This window comes from Protopterus annectens, chromosome 2.part1 (assembly GCF_019279795.1).
Source record: "Protopterus annectens isolate FY-2018-M chromosome 2.part1, PAN1.0, whole genome shotgun sequence".
Classification (NCBI taxonomy): Eukaryota; Metazoa; Chordata; order Ceratodontiformes; family Protopteridae; genus Protopterus; species Protopterus annectens.
Genome location: NC_056729.1, coordinates 742220849 through 742245114, shown reverse-complemented (window position 1 = coordinate 742245114; position 24266 = coordinate 742220849). Strand labels below are relative to the sequence as shown.

Here is a 24266-nt window from a genome sequence, read left to right as displayed (position 1 = left end):
ACTGGGTAAAACTGACTAGGTTTGTAAGGGTTCTTGAGCTATTAGCCTAGTAATCCCCTATGACCCTATGAATCACAGCAAATCAGCAATAACTCTGTCTTGGAATGGTTCAAGTGTTTGATGGGGAAACTGTGCAATAATGTATAAATGGCTAAAGTGCAGCTTCTATAAATGAGGTCACTAGGGTCAGAGATGTGTCCAAGTCCTTAGGGGCAGCAGGCTTGGAATAGATATGAACAAATTTGGAGGTGTACAGGGAAACAGTGCTATATAAGGGGTGGTAGAATAACCATTTTAGTAATCCTCAAAGGATTTTCTGAAACATTTTGTTTAGTACAGGATGGCTTTTTGTTTTTTGTTTCTGATTAAAGGTTCAGGAGTTAGAAAAGGTCAATTAACTGGTAAGCATAATTAATTACTATTACTAAAACCAGATTACAGCACCTCCATGAGTGTTGTGGATCATCTGATTGGTTAATGGTAGGGAAAAGTAACATTTATGGGACAGCAAGTATGTGGCACATTACAGATGCAGCTTAGTAGCATTACGCTTAACCTACAAAAAAATGGCACATTTATTAACAACAATGCATATATATAGCTTATTAAATGTAAATATATTCTATTTTCTAGACAGACAGGTGTAAATTACCACAGACTGAGTTCTGAAGCTTGATTAATTTAAGTGAATCAGAATTCATAAATCCCACAATTACTTCCAAATTACATCCCAAATAAAAGTTAATAGAACATGAATTTTTCAGAGAATACTTGATTAAAGGGAAAGCAAAAAAAGTGTGCAACATGTAAATATTCTATACACAAGAATGAGCTTTTAACAACTGGAGCACATAGTTTGCAACTTAAAACATTGAACACCATCAGCCAGTCTATGTAATAAAGTTTAAACATCTGTACGAAATGCTGGCAACATGAATTTATGAATGGATACAAGTCATGAGAATGCTAGACAGGCGGTGAAAAGATCAAGTGTCTCATACTGATTACCCTTCCCTTGCGAGTGGGCTGTGGCAGCAACCACAGTTAAAAAGACATCTGGCAAATCTAGGATTATAAACTGCTAGTAGATTTTTAGCATTAATGTATGCTCTACTGTGTACAAAGCAAGGAAGTACAGTCTCTGCACTACTGACATGCAGTCATCTTGAAGGCTGCTCCTGTCATGTTTGGCTTCCAAGTGACAAGTATACTCTGGCCAGTGGCCTTTGGCAAGGAAGACACTAGACCACAGGCTTAAATTGTTGCTTGGTGACTTTCAGGGAAGTCAAACAAGCTTATTGACAATGAGCCAAGCAATATATGGCATGATAAAATAAACAGAATACATTTTAGGCTTGTTTCTCATGTCAGCAAGCACATCATCTCTTATTTTTTACCTTGTGAAAATATACAAGCCACTGCAGAAATGTAAATGTACCAGCACAAATACCAAAGACCTAGCCTACTGCAAAACTATGTGAGCAAGCTGCCTTATTCTTGCTATAGAAAAACACACTTTTTTTGTTTTGCAGGACAGATGTAAGCTGGGGGAACAAACAGTAGAAAGCAAGTGTACACATTGCTCTGGTTAAAGCAGATACAACAGTGATAGACAACATCACAGGAATTAAGCAATTCCCAAGCAAGACGGTATATGCTTGTTAGTGTGCAGCCATTGTTGAAAAGGATGGTTTCAGAGCTGTGAATACCTGAAGCAGTACTTAAATCACTGCTTTGGTTGGCCAATCTGCTGGCTGCTGCACTGCTTGGAGATATAACTGGTGACTGGAAATGAACAGAAGAATCTGAAAAATTAACCATTCAGTAGTGAGAACAACATTCTTGTGCAAAATATGCAAAATGAGGATGAAGTACATAATTCAACATGAATGAACTTCATAGGAATCGCACCATACAATAAAAATTACAAACTCAAAATACATTTATGGAAAGATATGTATATGCATTAATGAACTTCCACATTCCCAGTTATGTCAGCGTATAAATGAATTACAATTGCTACAAACAGATACATGTAACAGGAAACATAATAAAGATAATGGCACTGCTCCAAAGCTCTCTCATAACTTGTGCATTTTATGGAGTATGAAAATGCAGAAATTTTTAACCTGAAGTTGAATTTCTTGCAAGGCTGGATATTTTGAAGTAAAAAGCGATTACATTTGATATCTGAAAAAATAGCACATTACAGAAACCACATAACAAACCAATTCTGCACCTAATTTTACTCCAGGATTTCTGCAAAAGGATGCACTGCATTTTAGTTTCATTAAGCAGTTGTGGATTTATCTGAAAGTGTTTTCCAAGCCAAATTATCTTAAACGTGGCTTTTGGTAAGCATTTTATTGCTGCCACAGCACAACATTCAAAATGCAAAACAAGAACAATGGTCTCTGTGAAAAAGAAATTAGTCCCTTCTGTTCAACTGGTGTTTTGTAAACTCAATCTACTGCATTTTTTCTGGAATGTCAGCCAAATGAAGTTTCATGCCTTCAGTAACAAAGTAGAACCAGTAAGAGAGAGAGAGAGACAGTGTGTGTGTGTGTTTGTGTGTATGTGTGTGTGTATATATATGAATATACAAGATCACAAATTCCTCAGTTCTAGCAAATAACCAGTCCCAAAGTGCATCCACTCAACTGTCATTTAGACCTCCAAAGCCACACCAGAGGTTGCTGTTATTGATGGTATCAAAGCTCAAGTATCAGTACAAGCGTTCTAGTATTTACTGGAAAAACAGCTACACCAGCTGGATACATTTTCTGAACCTTAAAAATAACTTGCCTTCTTAACAACTAGGACTCCAGCTTTCTGCTTAAAAAGTTAACACTAGGCAGACTGCTAAAAATACTCAAAGGTCCATGAAGATCAGTGCTCTACCAAGGAAAACACATACAAATAAAAATAAAATTAAGACTGAACAACACATGTAGAAAACTGAGTTTACTGCTCACTAACAGTTGTCAAGGGTCTAGTCAAATGTAGTCTGTGTGCACAACTCCATACATTTGTAAGCATCTCTCAGATATATTACTAGGGCCAAACACACTGCCTGCCAACATAAGATATGCACATACCATGTCTATAAACAGAACTGCTTCTCTCTAAAAAATATGTAGTGTGCATGGAACAACACCTGAAGGCATATGGACAAAACCAGGCAAAATCATAGCTACGTGATCTGGTAGCTCCCTGTGCAGCTGCAGTTCCCTAATCTAACAAAAGCCACAGGTCCAATAAGCTAAGTAAAATCATTTATCTAAGACACAAAGCTTTCAAGCTACTCAAGATGCTTCATCAGTGTTACAAATAAAATTACACTACCTCCCATATAAACTAAAAAACAACATATCAAATCAAATTTTACAGTCACATGACAAATTATTTCATAAAAGCAGCTCAACAGATTACAACAAAGTATAAACAAATAACATAATAAATAGTACTAAATAAATACTTAAGTCTCATAAGTCTGTCTATATTTTAAAAGTGGTTTCACGCTGTTTTTTATATTAAGACCTGGTAACTTGTCTGCTCTAAAATAATTGATCCGTCTGTATTCTACAAGTTGTCTTATTAATTAAATCATCTCCACGTTTGTTCAGATATACTTTTTGCAACATTCTAAACTTAAAAGTGTGTTCATTACCAAAAAATGTTTAGCTAGTGCATTAGTTTCTATTTTTATCCTAACTTCTGATAGATGAGAAGCTATACGTTCTTTCAGTTTCTGATTGGTCTTTCCAGTACAGAAACAATTACATTTTTCGCAATTGGCAATATAGACTACATTCTCAGTTACATATGTTGCAAAAGTATTAAAACGATAAAATTGTTTCGAGATAGGATGGATAAATTCAGTGTCTAAGTTGATACACTCACAAAAGTAACAATTACAACAAGGGAAGGTAGCCTCAATCTGGCACTCTTCTCAACTCTTAACTTGAGAAGTAAAAACAAAAGTCTTCTCAAAGTTGAGGAGAGAGAAAAAAAGCCTCTTCCGCCGTGACTGTAAATATATGTATGCTGTACATTCCTTGGATGTCCTCATAAATTGGAAGAAATACTGCATGCAACCATCCATCTTTATTTCTTTTTTTGGTCACCCCAGGATAGGTATATCATCCCAAGCAGCCATACAGTACCTGTCCAAATGTCTTGATCTGTGAAATGGAGAAACCTCACCCTGCAAAGGTACCTGAAAAATAAGGTGAAAGAAGGGAACAAGGAGGCAAGGTAGGAATGTGGTAGAGGAGGGGAGGGAATCCCAGCTCCTGGATCCCATTTGATAGAGAGGATTGCAAGAGGGAAACAGAACTGCAACAGTGAATATGCTCTAATATACACTGTTATGACACGTTGCCTACACAACTGTAACATGTTCTACACGTGGATTACTGTCACAGTCACAACCTTATGGAATATCAACACATCTGGTTCACAGAGCATAGCGAGGTGGTTGGTTGATGTAGCACACTCTTCAGAACAACCAAGGCAAACCTTACTCTTTCTCGGATATGAGGTTTAGCCAATAATGCTTAGAGAGAATGTGAACAAAGTACTATGTGTCAGCTTCTAAGGTGCCTTGTACACTAACCTAATTTTTGTGGCCATTGTAGAATGTCACCCAGCCTATCCCTGTAAAAACCTCCTGTGGGCCTTATTACAAAAGGCAACACAGCAAATTGCCCATTTTGGAATTGTTAAGTTTGGATACAGGCAAACCTTCCTCACTTTCAGAAAAAGAAACAAATAGCTTCTCTGGCATTCTAATGTGTCTGGTTCTGTCTAGGTAATATTTCAGTTGCGTACTAACATAGGGAGTGTACGATTCTTTCCCCCTTGCTTTGAAGTGCCGTGAAAAAACAGACAACTGAATTACTTTATATACCACATCACTTTGAGCTACTTTTGCAATAACTTTAGGTACAAAGGATTAGTGAGCAAAATCACTCTATCCTTGTATAATTTGAGAAAAGGGATCCTTACATATTAATGCCTAGAGTTTTGAAACTATCTTGGTTGATCTGTCATTAAGAAAGCTATTTTCCAAGACACGAACATTAAGGGTGTAAAAGCTATTGTTTAAAAGGAGTGAAGATCAGTTTTTTTCCAACATGAAACTCACATCCAAGTCTGCAAAAAAGCATCACCATTGGTGGGCCTGATATGCACAATGCTTTCCAGGAGGTGTCTCACTGGTGGTCTGGATGCCAAAGGGAGGGTGAAATGGTAAGCAGGCAGAAATGGCGGAGAGATGTACCTTCACTGAGGTGTAGTCTAAGCTGGAGGAAAACTGCTCAGAAAGATAATGAAGGACCATATGGCACCATCAGCAAGTTGAGGGAGATGGTTCCTCCTTTGGCACCAACGGAAAAATTACTTCCATTTAATTAGGTATGTTTTCGTGGTAACAGCCTCCAAGCCTCCCTCATGATCATAGGAGGTTACTAGGCTATTGGCCCTGAGGCCCTTATAAGCCTAGCCAAGAGTTTAGCCAATATTTAGACAAATCAACACCCAATGTCCCTGTCCAGCAGGGACATGGGTGGTATCCCTGTGGTATATTTTCTGTTTCCCATCCAGTTATCCAGGTTGGCTTAAAAGGGGGTAAAGAGGTATTCTGCTTGATGTGGAGAGGGAGTCTATTCCATAGATGAGGAAGTCTTTGGGACACAAATCTGTCCCGCCAACAAGTCCTGTTGATGTCACAGACTAGGTTGAGGCCACGCGTGCAGGTTACTCAAGTGGAGCTTGGCTTGCGGATATGCAGTAATTCCATCAAGGTGGGGTCCATGATCGCCTTGTATGCCAGACAGAGGTCACCTCTGAGGAGTATGTATGAAAATGAGTAGAGGGATAGGGCTTATAGCCTATCTGTGTATGGTAGATGTTTGAGGCCCTGGATTCTCCTGGTGAGGAACCTCTGTGGTGTCTCCAGCTGCTGCATGTGCTTTGCAAGGCACATGCCGAAAGGTGCGTTCTACTGAATAATGGGCTTTATAAGGTAAGATTACAGGGATGTTATGACCTCCTTGTTCCTGGATGAGATACCCTTACTTATGAGGTGGGCCATGTAGAAGGTTTTCCGTACAACAGAAGCAACATGGTGGTCATAAGTCAGGCTGCTATCAACCTGGGTGCCCAAATCACTCACGACTGATTAAGTGCTTTGGATGTTGTTATTAATGTGATAATTTGTGGGGACGTCACTCTCCCCAAAGGGGATGATGATGCATTTTTTGCTATTCAGCTTGAGGCCACGTTTCTGGCACCAGTCATTTGTCTGAGTGAGACCCTCCTGGAGGATGTCCACATCACTAGGGGAATTGATGACAGCACCCAGCTTGCAGTCATCTGCAAACTTGGTCAGCCATAGCCCACTGGTTTTGGCCTGTACCTCAGAAAAGTATATCCCAAATAACAGAGGCCCCAAGAGTGAACGCCGCTTGTTGCGGGTCTACTGCTTGAGATGGCTTCCCCTATTTTGACTAGGTGGGTTCTATCAGTTACCAGTTTGCTACCCATCTGGTAACATGCAGATTAATGCCTAGTTGAGATAGTTTATCTATTATGCCCGAGTGGAGAACAGTGTGTCAAAGGCTTTGGCCGGGTCAAGGTAGGCAGTGTGCACAGTCTTCCCCCTTGTCCATAGCTTTGGTGACTGTCTCAAAGAAGTCGACCAGATTTAGTAGACATGACCTCCCCTTGACAAAGTCAAACTGTGTGGGATCAAGTGTTTGGCGATTTCCAATGTTCTTGTTATCCATGATAATCTGCTCCATGGCCTTGCAGATCAGGCTAGTTAGGCTGATAGGTCTATAATTTCCCACATCGGTGGACGCTCCACCTTTGTGTAAAGGGATGACAGTGGTTGTCCTCCACTCAGCTGGGATGAAGCCAGTACTCAGGCTTTGGTTGAATATTTTGTAGGTCTATGGAACAAAGGTGCCCATAAGGAAAATTACGTCTTCCAAAATGTTAGACTTTTGTTAATCAGGCCGACTGAGGGCTACCTGCAAGCAGATAACCCAAATGTAATGACTGCAACAGTGAAACACGAAGAACATCATTTATGAGTAGGCGAACCTGTAGGACCCGAGATATCTGGTTCAAAACCGGAAGAAGAATCATTCCCAGTACTCTCAGCACTAGATGCTGATGGTTTCTTAAGGATAGGGCGTACTCGTTTCCTTCTGGAAATATTTTTTTGGGATCTGGAAAAAACGTACCCTTTTAGTCCTATCTCTACTAAAGGGATCCCCTTTGTCATAGTCTCCCATATCCCTGAGGAATTTCTTCCTTTTCCTGTCCTTAAGTTGCTCTTCTAATCATTACTAAGTTGTTTAAAACAGGGGGTATATGCAGGCTGTCCTTCAAAGCGTATACTTTCTTCCCCCAGCTTAGTAACCTTGGCAATTTCTGTGTCAATGGTACATTCAAAATGTTCAGCAAGAATCTGAACAAACTGTATTGTTGCCTGGTGTTGTGCATCCACCCATTCTTTCAACAACGTCTCATCAGGATTACTTACTAGGGGTTGTATGTGAATTCTGAGTCCTCTGGGTGTAATATTTTTGGCCAAATAAGCCTTGAATAATTTATAGTGCAGACATTGCTTCTTAATGTCCTCATGCCTTTGTTTAATTTAGCAAAAAGAGTTTTACAACTGTCTTCAGGAGGAGAAAATAGCACCCCCTGTTCATGAGAATTACTTAAGCCCAGACCAAAAATGGCCAGATAGTCCCGATCCGAAGCTAAGCCCCGTAACAACTGGGACATATCCATCTTTAATCAACAACCAAATCAAATATAAAGACAATAAAAAATGTTGTCAATAAAAAATAAATGAATAATAAATTGATGCCACCCCAAGAGTCCAGGGATTAGGTGATACTAAATAATCAACAGAAAAGGATAGACTAATAAGTCAATCCCACAAAGAAACCACACCAGGAAAGGGACAATATCAGCTAATATGGTACTTAATCCGTATTAATAACATACAGTTACAAATATAAGTTAGGACAATATCAACCCATAAGACCCCTGTCGCTGTGTCTATAAATATATCTTTTATGATGAATACTTATTGCCCAAATCTACACAAGACTTGGACCATAACAGCCAATAGGGTCCTGATGGCAGAGTCCAATCCTGAAAAATAGACCAAAATCCAATGGCTTGCCTAAGTCCAAAAAAGGACTGGAGGTGAAAAAAAACAATTTATATAAATAATTATCTACATGTTTGGTTAATGCAGATAAAGAATGAAAAAGGACAAAAATCCAATATAAAAACCAGAAGGAACTATTTTTCCTGAAAACAGTAGAGAACACAATAATCTACTTGACAAAGGCAAGATTGTATATAAATTATTCAAAACAATACATTTGGGCCATATACTTTAGTCAACATCAGCCCCATACAGTAAGAATAGGTCCTGGGATAATATTAAAAAATTACAATTATGGGTAAGTAGATGTATATCCGAGGGTGAATGTTTATTTCCTCAATTGTGTGTAATATCCAAAAATTTTAAAAGACATATCCCATCTGCCCAACCAGACCATTGAAGGCTTAGAGATGAACTCCAATTTGAAGGAAATAAACTAAGGTATTAATAAAAGATCTAATAATAGCAATGTGTGTAGCGCTGATAAATCGCCAACCAAAATGGCGGATAACTGTAGTAACTCACATAAGCCCGACATACAATTAAATTGCTCCAAACACACTTACAAATTTCCTCAAAGGAACGGCATTAATCAGGCCAACAGAATTATTTGCCGATAGAGAGATTTCAAACATGCACCTTGCTAAGTAATTGCAGACTCTGCACTTGAAAAAGTAATGCATATGAAACACAAAAATGCAGAGCAAAATGGAGGATATCACCCCATAGCTTAGATAATCATCACCATATAATCAATTAACCTGACACACTGTAAAGCATAACCATTAACATTAGTGAAAAGTATCAAGTATAAGAATATTAGAATCATACAAGTGCGTTATCGAGCAAATCAGTGCGTGTAATCAAATTGCACATTATCGTCCATACAATGTCCCAACAATGTCCTGTAAATTAAACAAGATAGTTCCTGTTATAAAGATGATGACCAATACTGTGTATGTAATTTGCTTCCGATCAGCCGATAAACATGTTCCCCACTTCCTAGGTGTGTTGAAGTTATGCTAAACAGTACTTGAATGTCCCAAATGATACAAAAGTCACTTAACTAAAATATCAAACATACATATTGATGGCATATATTAACATAATTGCGAGCTCTGCACTTGAAAAACTAATGCTTGTCAAACACAAAGATGCAAAGCAAAATGGAGGATCCCACCCTGTAGCTTACATAACCATCAAACTATGATCAGTTCAACCTAACACACTGTAAAACATAACCATCAACATTAGTAACAAATATCAAGTGTAAAAATATTGGAAACACAAGTTCAATATCAAGCAAATCAGTGCATGTAATCAAATCGCATGTTATCGTCCATACAATATCCCAGCAATGTCCTGTAAATTAAACAGGATAGTCCCTGTTGTAAAGATGGTATCCAATACTGTGATTGTCCAAATATGTAATTCGCCTACCTGCACATCAATATATTTCCTGCCCAAAATGCACAAACATGCCATCAATCCCCCTGGCAGACCATCGTTTTGGCAGGAATTGCTTAACCGAATCACTCTCTTTATTCTTAACCAGACACTTGAAGAGTCTTCTTAAATGGGTATGTACGAGGTTACAAAATACCATGGAATTCCTTAGGGTTATTGTGGACATGCAGTTGGAACCAGGCTGGTTACTCTGTACTCTTGATGTTAAAGCACTTTATACTAATATTCCTCATAGAGCTGGCATTGATGCATTGGAAAATTGGTTGTACAAATCACAGCTATACCAGCCTGGTTTCAACACCTTCCTCATTATTCCTACTGAACATGTTCTCACCAAGAATGCCTTTTTCTATCAAGGTGAATGTCATCTTCAAACTAAAGGAACTGCTATGGGGGCATCTTTTGCCCCTATTTATGCCACTTTATTCATGGCCTTTGTTGAGGAACAAATTATTTATGATCAATCTCACAATCTATACCTTGATGAAATGGACATTTGGAGGAGGTATTTGGATTCTTGCTGGTTGGTGTGAAGGTCGGATGCTGATTATCTACATGAGTTTGTAGATTACTTAAATGAAAATAAATGGGGAATTTAATTTACGGTCAGTTATGATCCAAACATTATCTTTTTGGATGTTATAGTTGAGAGAAATTTGGACAACACACTTTCCACTCGAGTACACCATATATTTACCCAATATAATTCTCTTCTCCACACAACCAGCTATCATCCTCCTCATGTCTGCAATAATATTCTTAAGTCCCAATTTATACGAGGGACACACATCTGCTCTGATGAACATTGATATGAGCACTATAAACAAGATCTTATTTCTAGATTTAAAGACAGGTGCTATCAAGCTGGTTATATATACCGGGCTTCCAACACAGTTGACCACTTAGCCAGGGCTGATCTCCTCCAATACAAAGCCAAAATTGATCATGATAATTCCACCATTAGATCTGTAATCACATATGGCAGGAATACCAATTCACTCATGCAAAGTGTTTGACGTCACTGGAATATGTTGCTGGCTGACCATACATTGTCTGACATTTTACCTGTCACATGTTCTTTTTCTTTTAGAAAAGGTAAGAATTTGGGATCTTATTTTAATCATTACAAACGCCATACATTATCTGACACATCCCTAACACAAACTACCCTAGTGGGGGATCGGTTGATTGGATGTTTTCCCTGTGACCACTGTTCCTATTGTTCCAAAATGACCAAATCCAAAACTCCTAGCAGTAGCAACACTGGTCATGTTTTTGACATTACTTTTTTTGCCAAATGTCAGTCAGACTGGGAAATTTATTTAGCTACATGCCATTGTTCGGCATTCTATGTAGGGCAAACTTCACGTCCTCTGAAGTTCCGGATGGGGGAATATTTTTGTGATATAAAACACAAAAGGAACACGAATGTCTTGTATAATCATACATTAATACATCCAACTGCCTCTTTTAACTTCATTATTATCAACAGAATTATAGCACACAGATACAATAAGGTGGGCTGGCATTATATTTTAAACCATAAAGAGAAAAAGTGGATTATTAAATTAGGTGGATTGTTCCATCCAGGATTGAATGAGCATCTCTAATTGGATCATGTCATTTGGATTAAGATATACATTGGAAATGTTTGATGCTAACACTTTTACACTGAGGAAGGCTTTTTAGCCGAAAGCGGTTTGTGTTACATGATTATGGAGTTTTTACTACCAGCATAATAAATAATACTGATGCTACAGCTGCTGGTCTCTCTTTTTTGTTTTTCTATCAGATGAATGCCCATGGAGGCTGCCATGGACCTTAGTATCATGCTTTGTCTGCACAGGGGGTAAGAGTGAGTCCCTCTCCGCTTGCTGATGTACCACATGATTGTGGTGTTGTCTGTCCTGTCTAGAAGAGTACCAGGAGAGAGAAGATGCTTGAAAGCCATCAAGGCCTGCTGGACTGCCTCCAATTCCTTCAGATTTATGTGCAAATGAACCTGTTGATAGCTCTAAGTCCCCTGAATGCATCTGCCCTCTAGATGTGCTCCCCAAGCGTACTCCAAGGCATCTGAGGTGAGAGTCTGGCTGGCAGGAGGTGGACAGAAAGGCAGGCCTTTGTTCTGTGCACAGGCCGTCGGTCGATACCAAAGGAACTCCATCTGCAGCCAGTGAATCAGAGGAAGAATCGGGTCTAAATCCTGAGTGTGTTGACACCAACGATTTTTCAGGTACCATTGTATTTTCCTAATATGCAGTCTGGCATATGGAATCATCAGAATACATGCAGCCATGAATCCCGGGGCTTGCAGGAATTGCCTTGCAGAGCTGCGTCATGCTTTTCAAATTCTTGAAGTAATTTGAAAGATCCATTTGTTTCTCTTGAGGGAGGGATACCATCTGGGTGGCCATGTTCAGACTCGCTCCCAGGAATACAATCTCCCTAGTGGGTACCAATTTTGACCTCTTTTCGTTGATAGTGTAGCCCAAAGAGGTGAGAAGGTTCTTTACAAAGTCCAAATCCTTTAGAAGTTGCTTTGGAGAGTTTGCCTGAATAACACAACCATCCAAGTAAGGATAAATCTGAATGTTTCTTTGCCTGCAAAAAGCAATGACTGGAGCCAGGCATTTTGTAAAAACTCTGGGAGCAGTAGAAGCCAAAGGGCAATGTTGAGAATTGGAAACGCCTGTTCCCCACCTTGAAGCGAAGGAACTGTCTGCAGCTTTCCCTTACTGGGATGTGCAGATAAGCTTCTTTGAGATCCAAAGTCACCAGCCAGGAATCTTTGGCTAGCATTGGCAGCAACTGCTAAAGAGTGAGCATTTTGAACTTGGGAATAACAAGAAAAGGGTTTAGAATGGACAAATCTAAATAGGGTGCCAGGTGCCCCTTTTTTTGGGAACCAGGAAAAGTCTTGACTAGAAACCCTGGCCTATCTGTAGTGCAGGAACTGGCTCTATTGCTCCCAGGTTTAGCAAAGAAGAAACTTGTTTTTCTGCTTCTGCCCTTTGATGTGGGGGGATAGCTGGGTATCCTTGGTGGACTGGGAAGGTGTGAAAGGAGAACTTGTAGCCTTGGGATACTATTTTGAGCACCCATTTGTCGCACATGATGGTGTACCAGACATCTGCAAAAATGGCTAACGTTCTCCCCAAAGGAAACCTTGGGCCTGCAGAGGCAGGAAGGGGAAGGCCGGACTCACTGGGAATGCTTGCTTTGGGAAGTTTGCTTAGAACTCCCCGATTTTGAAGAGGAAGCCTGCCAGTGCTTAGCCTTTTGAGGGGTGAAAGTCTGTCCCCTAGAAGATCTGTAACCCCTAGTCCTAGGGAGACCCTGTTTACTAGGGTCAGGGAAAAGTCCAATTCTTAGATGGGTAATGCCTACTAAAACGAGGAGGCTGAACTTGCAGAAAATCCTTAACAGTTTGCATAGATTTGGCCTTATCCTCCAACTTAACACCTCTTCTGCTTTGCTACCAAAAAGATTGTTCCTGTGCAAAGGCACGTCCAGTAATTTAGATTTGACAAGTTCAGAAAGGGGCTGTTCCCTGAGCCAAGCATGTCTTCTTAATAACAGAACCAGTGGCTGCAGCCCTGCAAGAAGCCTCCAAATTGTCAAAACCACAATGTAGAGGATGTTTAGTGACAAGAGTGGCAAAATTCAATAAATCTTGCATGTCCTTACTCTCCATCAGGGATGGAACACCAGCAATTTTAGCCTTAATGGCCTCCAAAGTATGCTGCGGATACTTCAGCATATGAAAAAGACAATTAACAGACCTAATAGCCGGGGTGGAAGAAGTATAAACCTTTTTACCCCATCTATTCAAGGCCCTAGATTCCTTGTCAGAAGGAACAGGATTTTTAGCAGCCGTGGCTTTAACACCTTTAGGGCCCTGAGAAATAATCTCTGGATCAGCAGTAGGATTCTTGAAAAGGAACTGATGAGAATCATGAACTCTGTAATACCTGTCAGGCTTTCTGGGAGCAGGAGGAACAGAATTAGGAGTCAAACAACTCTCCATGAAAACATCATCAACTTCCAAAACCGGAGGGATTGCAAAAGGCTTATGCTGTGGCAAATCTAAGAATTCCCTAATCCGTTGATTAGACTGAGGGTAGTCCTGACTTTCCTATTTGAAATGCTCCCTTAGAGTATTCAGAGTATCTAAAAAAAAAAAATCTTTGGGAGGGGAGGCAGAAAGGATGGAGTCTTCTGCATTAGAATCCTCAAAACCAGAAAAAGTTGAGAGTTTCTCTCCATCAGCAGAGGTGCTGGAAACCTCATAGTGTGAGGTAGACAAAACTTCTGGGGACAATTCCCTAGCCCTCTTAGAAGGCGGTGGCTGAGAGCCCCTGATAAGGGTCAAGAGATCACTAGTCATCTTAATCATCTGAGAGAGACATTTGAGGGGAGGCCGGCACCTGCTTTGGAGTAGATTTTCAGCTGGAAGGCCTGCTAGAAAGCTGGAGGGACTAGCGAGGCCTAGCCACCGCAGAAGTCTGAACCAAGGTCATCGGTCTGGATCTCATCTCCAGGCGGAGAAAAGAGGCCTCCAAAGCCAGTGCCTGCTTAGCGGCTCCGGATCCATCAGAGGTGGCAGAGGGTCAGATGACGAAGTGGAAGTCTGCGGTATGGAGGACTCAGAAAAGGCCACCGCAGACTCCTGCTGCCGAACATGCGCATACTGCAGGGGCAATGAAAGCGCCTCACTGACTACCGTTGAGCTGAAAACCAACTTAACAGGGATGTCATAGGTTAATTTGACCCCAAGCCTGTCGCGGTCCTTATCCTTGCACTTCTTACGAACATTTGAAGTCAGGAGACTAGAAGATGTCATACCGATGAACTTAGGCCAAACTCCGAAATGCTTGAACAAGATCTTAGCTCTACGGCGAATGGTACGTGGGTTGAAAGAAGCACAGAGAACACAATTAGGGACATCGTGCTCAAGGCCCAAACAAGTGATACAATTGGAATGAAAATCACGGTGCGGAATCTGTTTTCCACAGGCAAGACAGTTATTAACTTTCTCTGACATTCGTTAAAGCAAGAAAAGAGGGTCCCCAATGGGGTACTTATCTAAGGATGTCTTCAACTAATCAGTCGGAATACAAAAAGAAGGTACTTGGCCGACCGGCACTTGTGCAAAATGCTTCTGCTTCAGACTCCGTGGCAAGAAAAACTGAGGAAATGGCATCGGCTGCCTTCCTTTGTACCTGACGTCAGGCTTAAACTGAAGGCAGCCAACGTCATATACCAAGGTCTTTGGTATATTCTGGCTGACTGTGGGCTACCGGGAGCTGGATAACCCATTTTGTAAGGAATGCAAAAGTGAAACGCGATGAACATCCAGAGTTCTCTTGGCCAGAAGGTAATAGTAAGTATTACTTCTGGCCTCATCTTGTTTACCTTCTAAATTATGCAGGGGAGCAAGAGAAGAGGACAGAAAGCATATAGAGACAAACCCCCTTTAACTTACAGGAAATTGTCCACTGCCTAGTCTTGCTTATGAGGTACTGTGGATCTGAATCTTTCAGTTGTCTGTCTGTTGGAGAAGCAAAGACGCATACCACACCTCCTCACCAAGTCTAAGAAGACTTCCCTGTACAGCATTTATTTATATGGGGTTGTTGAGGTTTTACTTCGCTGACCTGCAACTGATTGTCATCTAATGGTATAAAGTCCATTATTAAGAGTAATTTTAAATGCAATGCCTGCTTCCTTGCCTGACAGGCAAGCCTGCAAATATAGTATGTACGAATGATCCCTTATATGCTTACATACCACATCACTTTAGTATTGTCTGTGATTATTCAGAGTCCCCTTGGCAGACAGACTGTGAACTTTCAGTGCATGAATGACTGACAGATTTTTCCCTTTTTTCTCTTTTTCTTTTGCTCCCCCACAGGTAAGCATTAGCTACTCCCAGTGCCTTTTCTTATCCACTGGATTTACCAAACCAGACCTAACCACCCTCCAAAATTAACTCTAGCCATGTTTGTGTAGATGAGAAGGCTGACGCAACTTAGGGTAGCATCATATTGCTGCTGAGGAAGTGTTTCCACTTTATGGTCTAATTCTGCTCCATACATTTTGTGCCATCCAAGGGGATGACCTACAATGGTGTATCATCCTATTCTCTGTATGCAACTCAGCCTGAGCCCTGCCAAAGGATACACACACACACACACACACACACACACACACACACACACACACACACACACACACACACACACACACACACATACACACTCCCTCCCTTCCAGGATGGACCGCATCATACTCCTTGCCTGTGCTGTCAAGCTCCCGAATTGTTAAGTAACCTTAGTTCGCCTGGGCCACAGTCAGGGGCTTTACTCCTCTATGCCACAGATGCAGGCTATTGCCAGTATTTTTTTGAGATTTACGTTCAGGCTGATCTCCTGTTGCTTCTAGGTGCCCTGCACATTTGATATACCGAGTGTGCCCCCTTCAAGGCCTGACTTGACACAAGTCTTCAGGGTTTGCTTAGGAATTATTTGACTGAAAGGAATGCTCTTGTTTGCTTAAAATTTGTCTTACTGACCTCAGTTATTTCATGATGCAGGGTATCATTCAGATGAAAATATCCAGTTGTTTGGGCTACAAGTTCCAAAAGTTCCTCAGGGGCCATTACAGCATTTTCATAAACAATGTGGCTACAAGCACTATCAGAATTGTGAAGGCTATGTGTATTAGGATACCAAAGACCTACCTGGTCCATCCATTTTGTTTTGTCTAATATTCTGATACAAAAGGCGGTCAGACACCCTACTTTTAGAGACTCCAATTTTTTCCAGTGTGCCCCCAAGAAAGCTATGCTTTAGGAACGTCACTAATTGGACTTTTACTGGCTGAGAGTGAAGCCCAGTCTGATTAGAAGCTAATGAGCACAGCCTAGCACCCTCCACTTCTTCTCTGGGGTTTGGACCAGGATGAGACAGTCAACCAAGTAAATGTAGTTATGGGCATCCTTACCTTTGCAGTGAACCATCACTAGGACCACAAATTTAAGTACAATGGCCACAACAGCTTACTAAAGGGCAAGGAAGTAATCTGGTACTGCAGCTCCCCATGCCACAAACATGAGGTATGGCCTGTGCCCTCTAAAGATTGGGATATGAAGACAGGCAATTCCAATGTCTGATGCAATGAGGACAATCAAGGACTTAATCAGAGGAAGCAGGGCCTCTAAGGTCAACACTTTTGTAATCCAGAACCGTTAGAAAATTGTTTACACCAGACAAGATCAAAATGGGCTTTCAGGCTCCATTTGTTTCTTAGCACTCAGAACAGTCTGGAAGACTTTTTGATTCCTAGGTTCATAGATAGGTTCATAGATTAGTACTAAGCTAACTGCCCTTGCAAGCCATTGTAAGCCTAGCCAATTACCCCTTGTGAGACTTAAACCCTGCACCTTGTGCTTGCAAGGCAAGCACCTTAACCATTAGGCCACCCTCCCTGGCCATCAAAGACTTTTTCTATGAACCTATGTGCTGGCATCTCTTTTAAGACAGATTTTCCAAGATGCAACTAATCTTTGGGGACTCTCTTCTTTAGAGATTTTGACAAGAACTGAAAAGTGGCAATAATTTTCCTCAACTTCTCAAATGAAGCAAACAAAAACTAACATGTGAGCTTGACAATTAAGAATCCTAAAAATAAATAAAACAAAAGGAATACACTCTTTTCCCCAAACCTATGAAAGGTTTTCCCATCCGTATGGGGGTTTGGGAATCAGCATTTACTAAACGTTTAAACACAGAAGGGTTTGCCAAGGAAATCACTGCAGGTTCACATCTGGGATTAGGAAAAAAAAAAACATTTGAAAGTTTGAGACACTTTGTTCAATCTATCAGCCTTCTTAGGGACTGCAGGCTAGCTGCCATGTTGCAGACTGTAATAAAAACATTCTCCAATGCTGGAAGGAGACCGCAGTAACATGAGGAAATTTCAGTTGTAAAAAAATCATAACTATTTTTTTTTTCAAAGAAACTGGTCTGTCATTATGCTTCCACTGAAACAAGTTCATCATAGATATTAGTTTTAGAAAAAGGCAGAAAGTACTCTAAGAACTTAATACGATGGACAAAAGATTTTTATTTGTTTGATAGCATTTCATCTTACCCTATCTTGCCCTCATAAAGATGGGTTTGGCTGAACTAATTGACTCAAAATGGTTTACAACACTGAAATGCCCTTTTCTGGATTTACAGAGTACAAAATATCATTTGCAAATAAAGACAGCTTTTTTTTTGATTACCATACCCATTATATCCTTGAATTTCTGAGTTTTTTTGCTAATGTCTCTAAATATTAAGCAAATAACGAAGGCGAAAGAGGTCACCCCTTCCTGGTTCCTCTTTTCAGATACGATTAATTAATAATAATTAATTAATTAATTAATTAATTAATCAATCATTTTTAACATTTGTTAACTGGGAAAGTCCGACTTGGAACGAAGCCAATTTTCAGCGGAGGCCCGGGGAGAAATGCTCCAGGTGTATGTCTTTGTAATGTGGGAGGAAACCCACAACGAACGCAGGAAGGACAAGCAGACTCCGCACAGAAGGCACCCCAGCTGAGAATCGAACCAGAGAACCTCTTACTGTGAAGCAGCAACGCCACCTATATACCACTGCGCTGTGCATCATCTCACAATTTATCAGAGAGGAACCCACTCACTTTAATTCTTACCTCGATTCCTCGTATATCCTCCTAATTAATTTTATTATTGCATAAGGGAATAAAAATGCTTCCAATGCCTTACTCAAAAATCCCAGCATAGTTTGTTACATGCTTTCTCTGCATCAATACCCACACCAATAGCAGCAGTAATTTCTTAAATTCTGCTTCCTTCTGGATCATCACTGATCTATTAATGTTGTCAAGTGTCTGCCTTCCCTCAGCAAACCCACACTAATCCAATACTTATCAATTTTGGCAACATTTCTGCCATTCTTTCAGCTAGTATTTTGAGCAGTAGGTTTTCTAGCTCTGCTCTACTTAGGGTAATGCTATTTTTGAGCAGTAGGTTTTCTAGCTCTGCTCTACTTAGGTAATGCTATTGAACTATATAATCTGTATGAATGTATCATGCTTATATGACTGATTATAATTACTTGTGTACTCGGGTTTCTTTTTTCATAATTGTACAAAACTGTGCAGTCTTGCTATGTATGTATACTGTGAAATTGTCTGTGAAATGTATTACTGTACAGTAAAATTGCCATTATTTTTTGTTTGGAGCTTTTCTCCTCGGATCTCCACTGAAAATGGGCCTGGGCTCAGTTGGACCAACCCAGTTAAAAAATGTGAAATAAATAAATATACATAAACTTTGTAATCATGTTTTACAATTGAAATGGGTCTATATGAAGCTGAGTCTAATGGGTCTTTACAGTTCTTAGGTACTACTGCTACAACAGCTTTTTTCCAAGATGTTGGTATTTCCCCTCATAGGTTAAGACTCATGACCACTAGGACCCTTACAAGCCTAGCCACGAACCCCAAACTGTTAGTTGCCAGAGTATCATGGGTGTCTATATGGGGGGGGGGGCATGTTAGTAGGGAGGTAACTAAGGATTTGTAAAGGGGGTGCTGGTTAGGATAACACTTTTCTTATTGTCAGTTTCTGTCCATAAGGGACATGGGGACCAGACCGGGGGCTAGATATATGATTTTCCATCCAGCTGTCAAGGTTTCATTTGAATAGGGTCAGGAAAGAACTTTGTTTTACATGGATATCGGGCCTATTCCATAGAGCAGGTGCATAATTTCAATGCCTGTATTACAAGTACTACTTTTATTCATGGAACTGTAAGATTAAGCACGGTATCAAAAACTAGAGAGAGCTTATACCTGCCTTTCCAGATGTTTGACATAATGAAGTGACACTGCTATCCACCAATGAAGGGGTATAGCTAATAAATTTCACAGCTATACACCACTAGAAATACCACCAAACAAAGAAAAATACTTTGTCCAATGTATTAAGCTCTTTCATCTCCATCTCTTACTTGAGGCTTTATCAGAGCAATGAAAGATCATTAACAACCTACTTATATACTAAATATCACCATATCACATGACTGTAATTAACCAATAAAATTGTGAAATCATACTTCAACATCCAATGACTATAAAGCATACATTTAAGACAATTAATACACATGATTTAAGTTATAAAATGCATTTTAAAATATTCTGATACAGAAATACCCATTCAAGGCAGGTATTTAAACTAATCTGCAAGTTATACACACATTTTTCTAACAGACTACAAAAATCATCTTCCCTAGCATACATTTCCTTTTAAAACAGTTAAACAAAACCTTCTAGATCTTTAACATTTTCTTCCCTCCTAAATTCCAAACATCCACAGGAATACCATCTGTTCCTATTGACTTTCCTACAGATTGATTATACATCACCATTTTCTCTCATCTGTTCCTACTTTGTTAATAGTTCAGTGAGCTTCATCTACCTCTAGCCTTGACATACTTAAGTCTTCCATAAGTATTTCCATGTGTGCTCTTGATTTCCATATCTCTCCGCTTTATACAAATTTTCATAAAATTTCCAAAATATCTCTAATATTACCACAGGATCCTTTGTTCATTTTCTTATTATAGGTTCCCTGAATTTGATGGCAACCCCTACTATTGTCTGTTGCCAAAGTCCATCCATCCATAATCCCTTTTCCCATTTTTTTGCACATGGAGTCGAGGTGTCACTACAACTGTGACAGTTATCTGCAGCCAAAGTTCACAATGCTGGGTGGCTAGCATTGTGCTAAAAGGTTCTGTGCTTTGGAGTCATTATCAAAATCACTGGTACTTAGCAGCAGTTTTTCTAAACTCATGCATATTACACAGATATTCCCTTATTTTCTTAAATACTCTGCAGATGTGCTTCTTGTTCTACGAGGTTCTCCTATTTGTGCAATACTTTAACTTTGTCAGCCCCTTTAAATAATTTCTGTCTTAACCATATCCCTTTTTCTTTTATTTCTACCCAATTTTTCATGTTATCCCACTTGCTAGCTATAACTTCTGAAGAAATTCCTATCCTCCGAATAACTCTCGAATAATTTCTGCTACCCATTGCTTACATTTCTAACTTATCAGGTAGGTGGGAAAGTGCTAGTGTCACATTTTACCTCATTACCCTGCATTCTTATCTTAGTATTTTAATGCTATATGATCTGAAATAGTAATTGGATGTGTGTTAAAGCTTTCAAGTAAATTAAATGGACACATTCCTTTTGAAGTATAATTTCCAAGTCTAGCCCAGTTATTTTACCTTGGGGAATAAGTGCATTCTCTCAAAGTTTCTACGACTGAATTTGTACCTTCCATATGAAATATTTTATACATTTCTTCAGAAATCTTCCCTCTTTTGCTATATTTTCTCTTCCAGATCCCTCAGAAACATTCTTGCTGTTGCAAATCAAATTCCATTCCCCACCTATAAGTAATATTCACAGCTAAAAGCTGATTATATCTTCTAAAAATTTCCCAACCTCCATATCAGTTTTGATGGAATATACATACATGCCAGTGTAATCCTCCTCCCTTGCCAGTAGCCCCTTACTACCGCAAAACTACCATTATCATCTTTATTTCCTCTTTTATCACTATAGGAGCTCCTCTAGCAATTAGTAGAATTTTTCTTTGTCCCTGACATTCTGCTGAATATCCATCCTGAAATCCTTTCTTTATCAAATTCACATGATCATTTCTTTCTAAATGTGTCCTCTGTAGCATTGCTATCTGCACTCTGCATTTCTTAATATAATGTGATACTCTCATTACTTTGTCTAGATCAGTAAGGCCAAGTATGCTCCAAAATAATACAAAGTAATCATAAGTTACAGTTCCCATCTATTGTACTTGAAGCTTTTTTGAAGGTATATTTCCAATTTTTGTGTTCTATGCTCACACCAATGCTTGCCAGGTTGATCTTTTATACAGTTGTTTCTTGTCATCTCCATTTGAACCTATGCTACATTTTGCAAGCCATTCTGTTTTAATAAAATCCTCAAACAAAAAAACTACATATATTTTCCAAACACCCCCATAATCTATTAACTTAGAACAAGCACATAAAACTGTGTACATCTTCAAAAAATTAAATTTAACCCCCCTGATAAGAAAAATGCCACAGATTGACAGCTGCACCCACAGGCATTACCTAAGCTAAAATTATTGTTACCCGCGACAAAGAACATGTTTCCCCGCCTGTTCTCTCATTTATACTGATTGCTGTCTGCACTTTTTAGCTCTGTTCCCCTCTCAGATGTGAAAAACAGCTTGTTTGCCTTTAGAAAATAACTTAGCTTTCAAAAAAAAGTGAATTGGTCATCTTTAAACAAAACTAACTTGTAACTTTTGTATTAAAAGCACTGATGTACTGAGGCTGCTAGGGAACTGCGATCTCTTATTCACATCCAATAATTATAAACTTTATTTTTTACCGAATTGCTTGCCCTTATACTGAATTGCTTGCCCTTATACCTTAACACTTTGCATTTCCCTAAAGAAACAATGCTCAGAAATCTCAAGATTAATTGCTTGCTGCTGCAGACAGGTTGTTTCCAGGGAAACATGGCAGAATATACAAATGTCTTTAGCTGCAGACTTCTTATCCCACTTAACATTTGCTAAAGGAAAAAAAAAAGCAAGCTAATATAATTGAATATGCAAGAAACTTAGCACTTCTCATGGCATTTATCATTTTATCTTATTTTTCAAGCCTACTTGCTTACAGAAAACATTTGTTTTTAAATTTAGCCAAGGACATTAATCCAGACATTTGCCTATGCAAAAATAAAAATAAATATCTAAACTCTACATATAACATAATCATTGCACTTTTACACAATACCACTCACCTTGACAGCCAGGATTACAGCATATCAACATAAACTTGTTTCTATTCAGCCTATGTGCTCTTTTTATACTGTAATATCTATACTTCTTAAAACTGAAAAAGTACTTGTTTAATATCTTTATCACATACACTCGCTGAAGAGATTCACCTTTACCCCAATGTGCAAGATATCCCTGACTATATACTACACCAATCTTACTTGCAGTTAATTATTTTCCTTTTGGTGTTCTTCAAAGCATTAATGACAAAGTGGGGTATATGCTTTACAATCCACCCACAAGTTTAACAGAGTCAAAAGTCCAATCTTTCTCAGCCACTTTTTCTTATAAAGCCATATTTCGCAAATGGGATTTATGCTTTATAATCTTACATTTATTCACCAAGTTCAGTGTTGCTGGTCTTCTTGTTCATTTCCACATCTCAACACCTGTCTCTGGTTCAAGTCCAAGTACTGTCACTTCTTCTATTCAATTAATTTGCTTTTTTCTCTCTCAAGCATTCTCCTTTGGAACAATGGAAAAGGTTTCACAGAAAGAACCTCTATTTCTCATTCTCTAGACAATAAAGCTCACAGAAAGTCCTTTTCTGCTTGATGGCTCACTTTTTGTTAAATAAACATTTGCATTCCCTCCTTAGGCTGCTCTGCATCAAAAAATATATTTGATATTCCAGGAAAAATATTCTAAAGATAGCTGGATAAAGCAGCTTGAATCTCTCACTTGCCTCTCAACATTCCATGATCGAATGGATAAATGTATTCACTTTAAACCAGGCAGAAGAGAAGCAATCATTTTCGACAAAAACACTACTGTCTCCAATTTTTAACATTTTGCCTTTCTGCCACAGTTTTGTCAGGATCAACTCTTTCTGCTGGCATGACATCTTTACTAATACAACTCTTGTCTTTCTCATGGCCAGGTTTGGGGCATACACTTGATGTGCCCTTTCAATTAAAAAAATCCTGCTGTAGAATACCAGTCCAGTTGCTTATTTGGGCTTTCAAAAAAATTAATACAGTCGGTTCCTTCCAATTTCTCTTATGCAGCAAAAAATCTCAGCTGTTAATAGTGTGCAGCCATCTTGCAAGTCTGAGGTATGAATGTTTTTAAGTAAATCAAGACATCTCCAGCTTTAAGACCCTTAAGCAGAAGTTGGTCTAAATATGTGGAAAGCACTGTAGCCTTGCACTGCCGGGGGTGGGGGTTGCTAGCTGTGACTTTTAAATAACGTCACTGCAACTGCACACAAATGTCTGCATTCTCTAGTGTGAAGAGAGCTTGGAGGGAGTGAAGTTTCTTGTTTGGACTCCTGGCATTGAGAAGCAACACCTTTGCATTTTCTAGAGTTGGTTTTGCTATGACAGAAAGGTTTGCCAGTTTAGCATTGCTTGAAAAAAGCACAATGGAGGATGGCTATGTTTTAGCCAATATTTGAAATCCTACAGGGGAAAGATGCAAACCATTCCTACCTTCCCATGCTGACAAATATTGTACCCTTTGGAATGACAGTAAAAACAAAGCCCATTACTAAAGACAATCATCTTCTGTCCACGTTCTCAGAATTGGTGGAACTGGGGTTTACATTAGATGCATAAACAGTAAAAAAAAAAACTTTCAAAAAAGAAACCTTAATTAACATGTCTTTAAATTCTGGAATAATGAAGACTGTCATTTCAGCACCT

The 24266-nt window shown here is 39.3% G+C and overlaps 1 protein-coding gene across 6 annotated transcripts in view; it reads right to left on the bottom strand.

Annotated features, from left to right (window-relative positions):
- The window catches only part of ARFIP1 (ADP ribosylation factor interacting protein 1), a 1064000-nt gene that overhangs the window by 346766 nt on the left and 692968 nt on the right, over nt 1-24266 (bottom strand). For 5 of the 6 annotated variants that reach the window (XM_044062461.1, XM_044062456.1, XM_044062455.1 and 2 more), the window contains one exon: nt 1710-1805. The exons of the other annotated variant lie outside the window; for it this stretch is intronic. In XM_044062461.1, coding sequence (XP_043918396.1) covers nt 1710-1805 — 96 coding nt within the window. The remainder of the gene's footprint in view (nt 1-1709; nt 1806-24266) is intronic. 6 annotated transcript variants of the gene reach the window in all.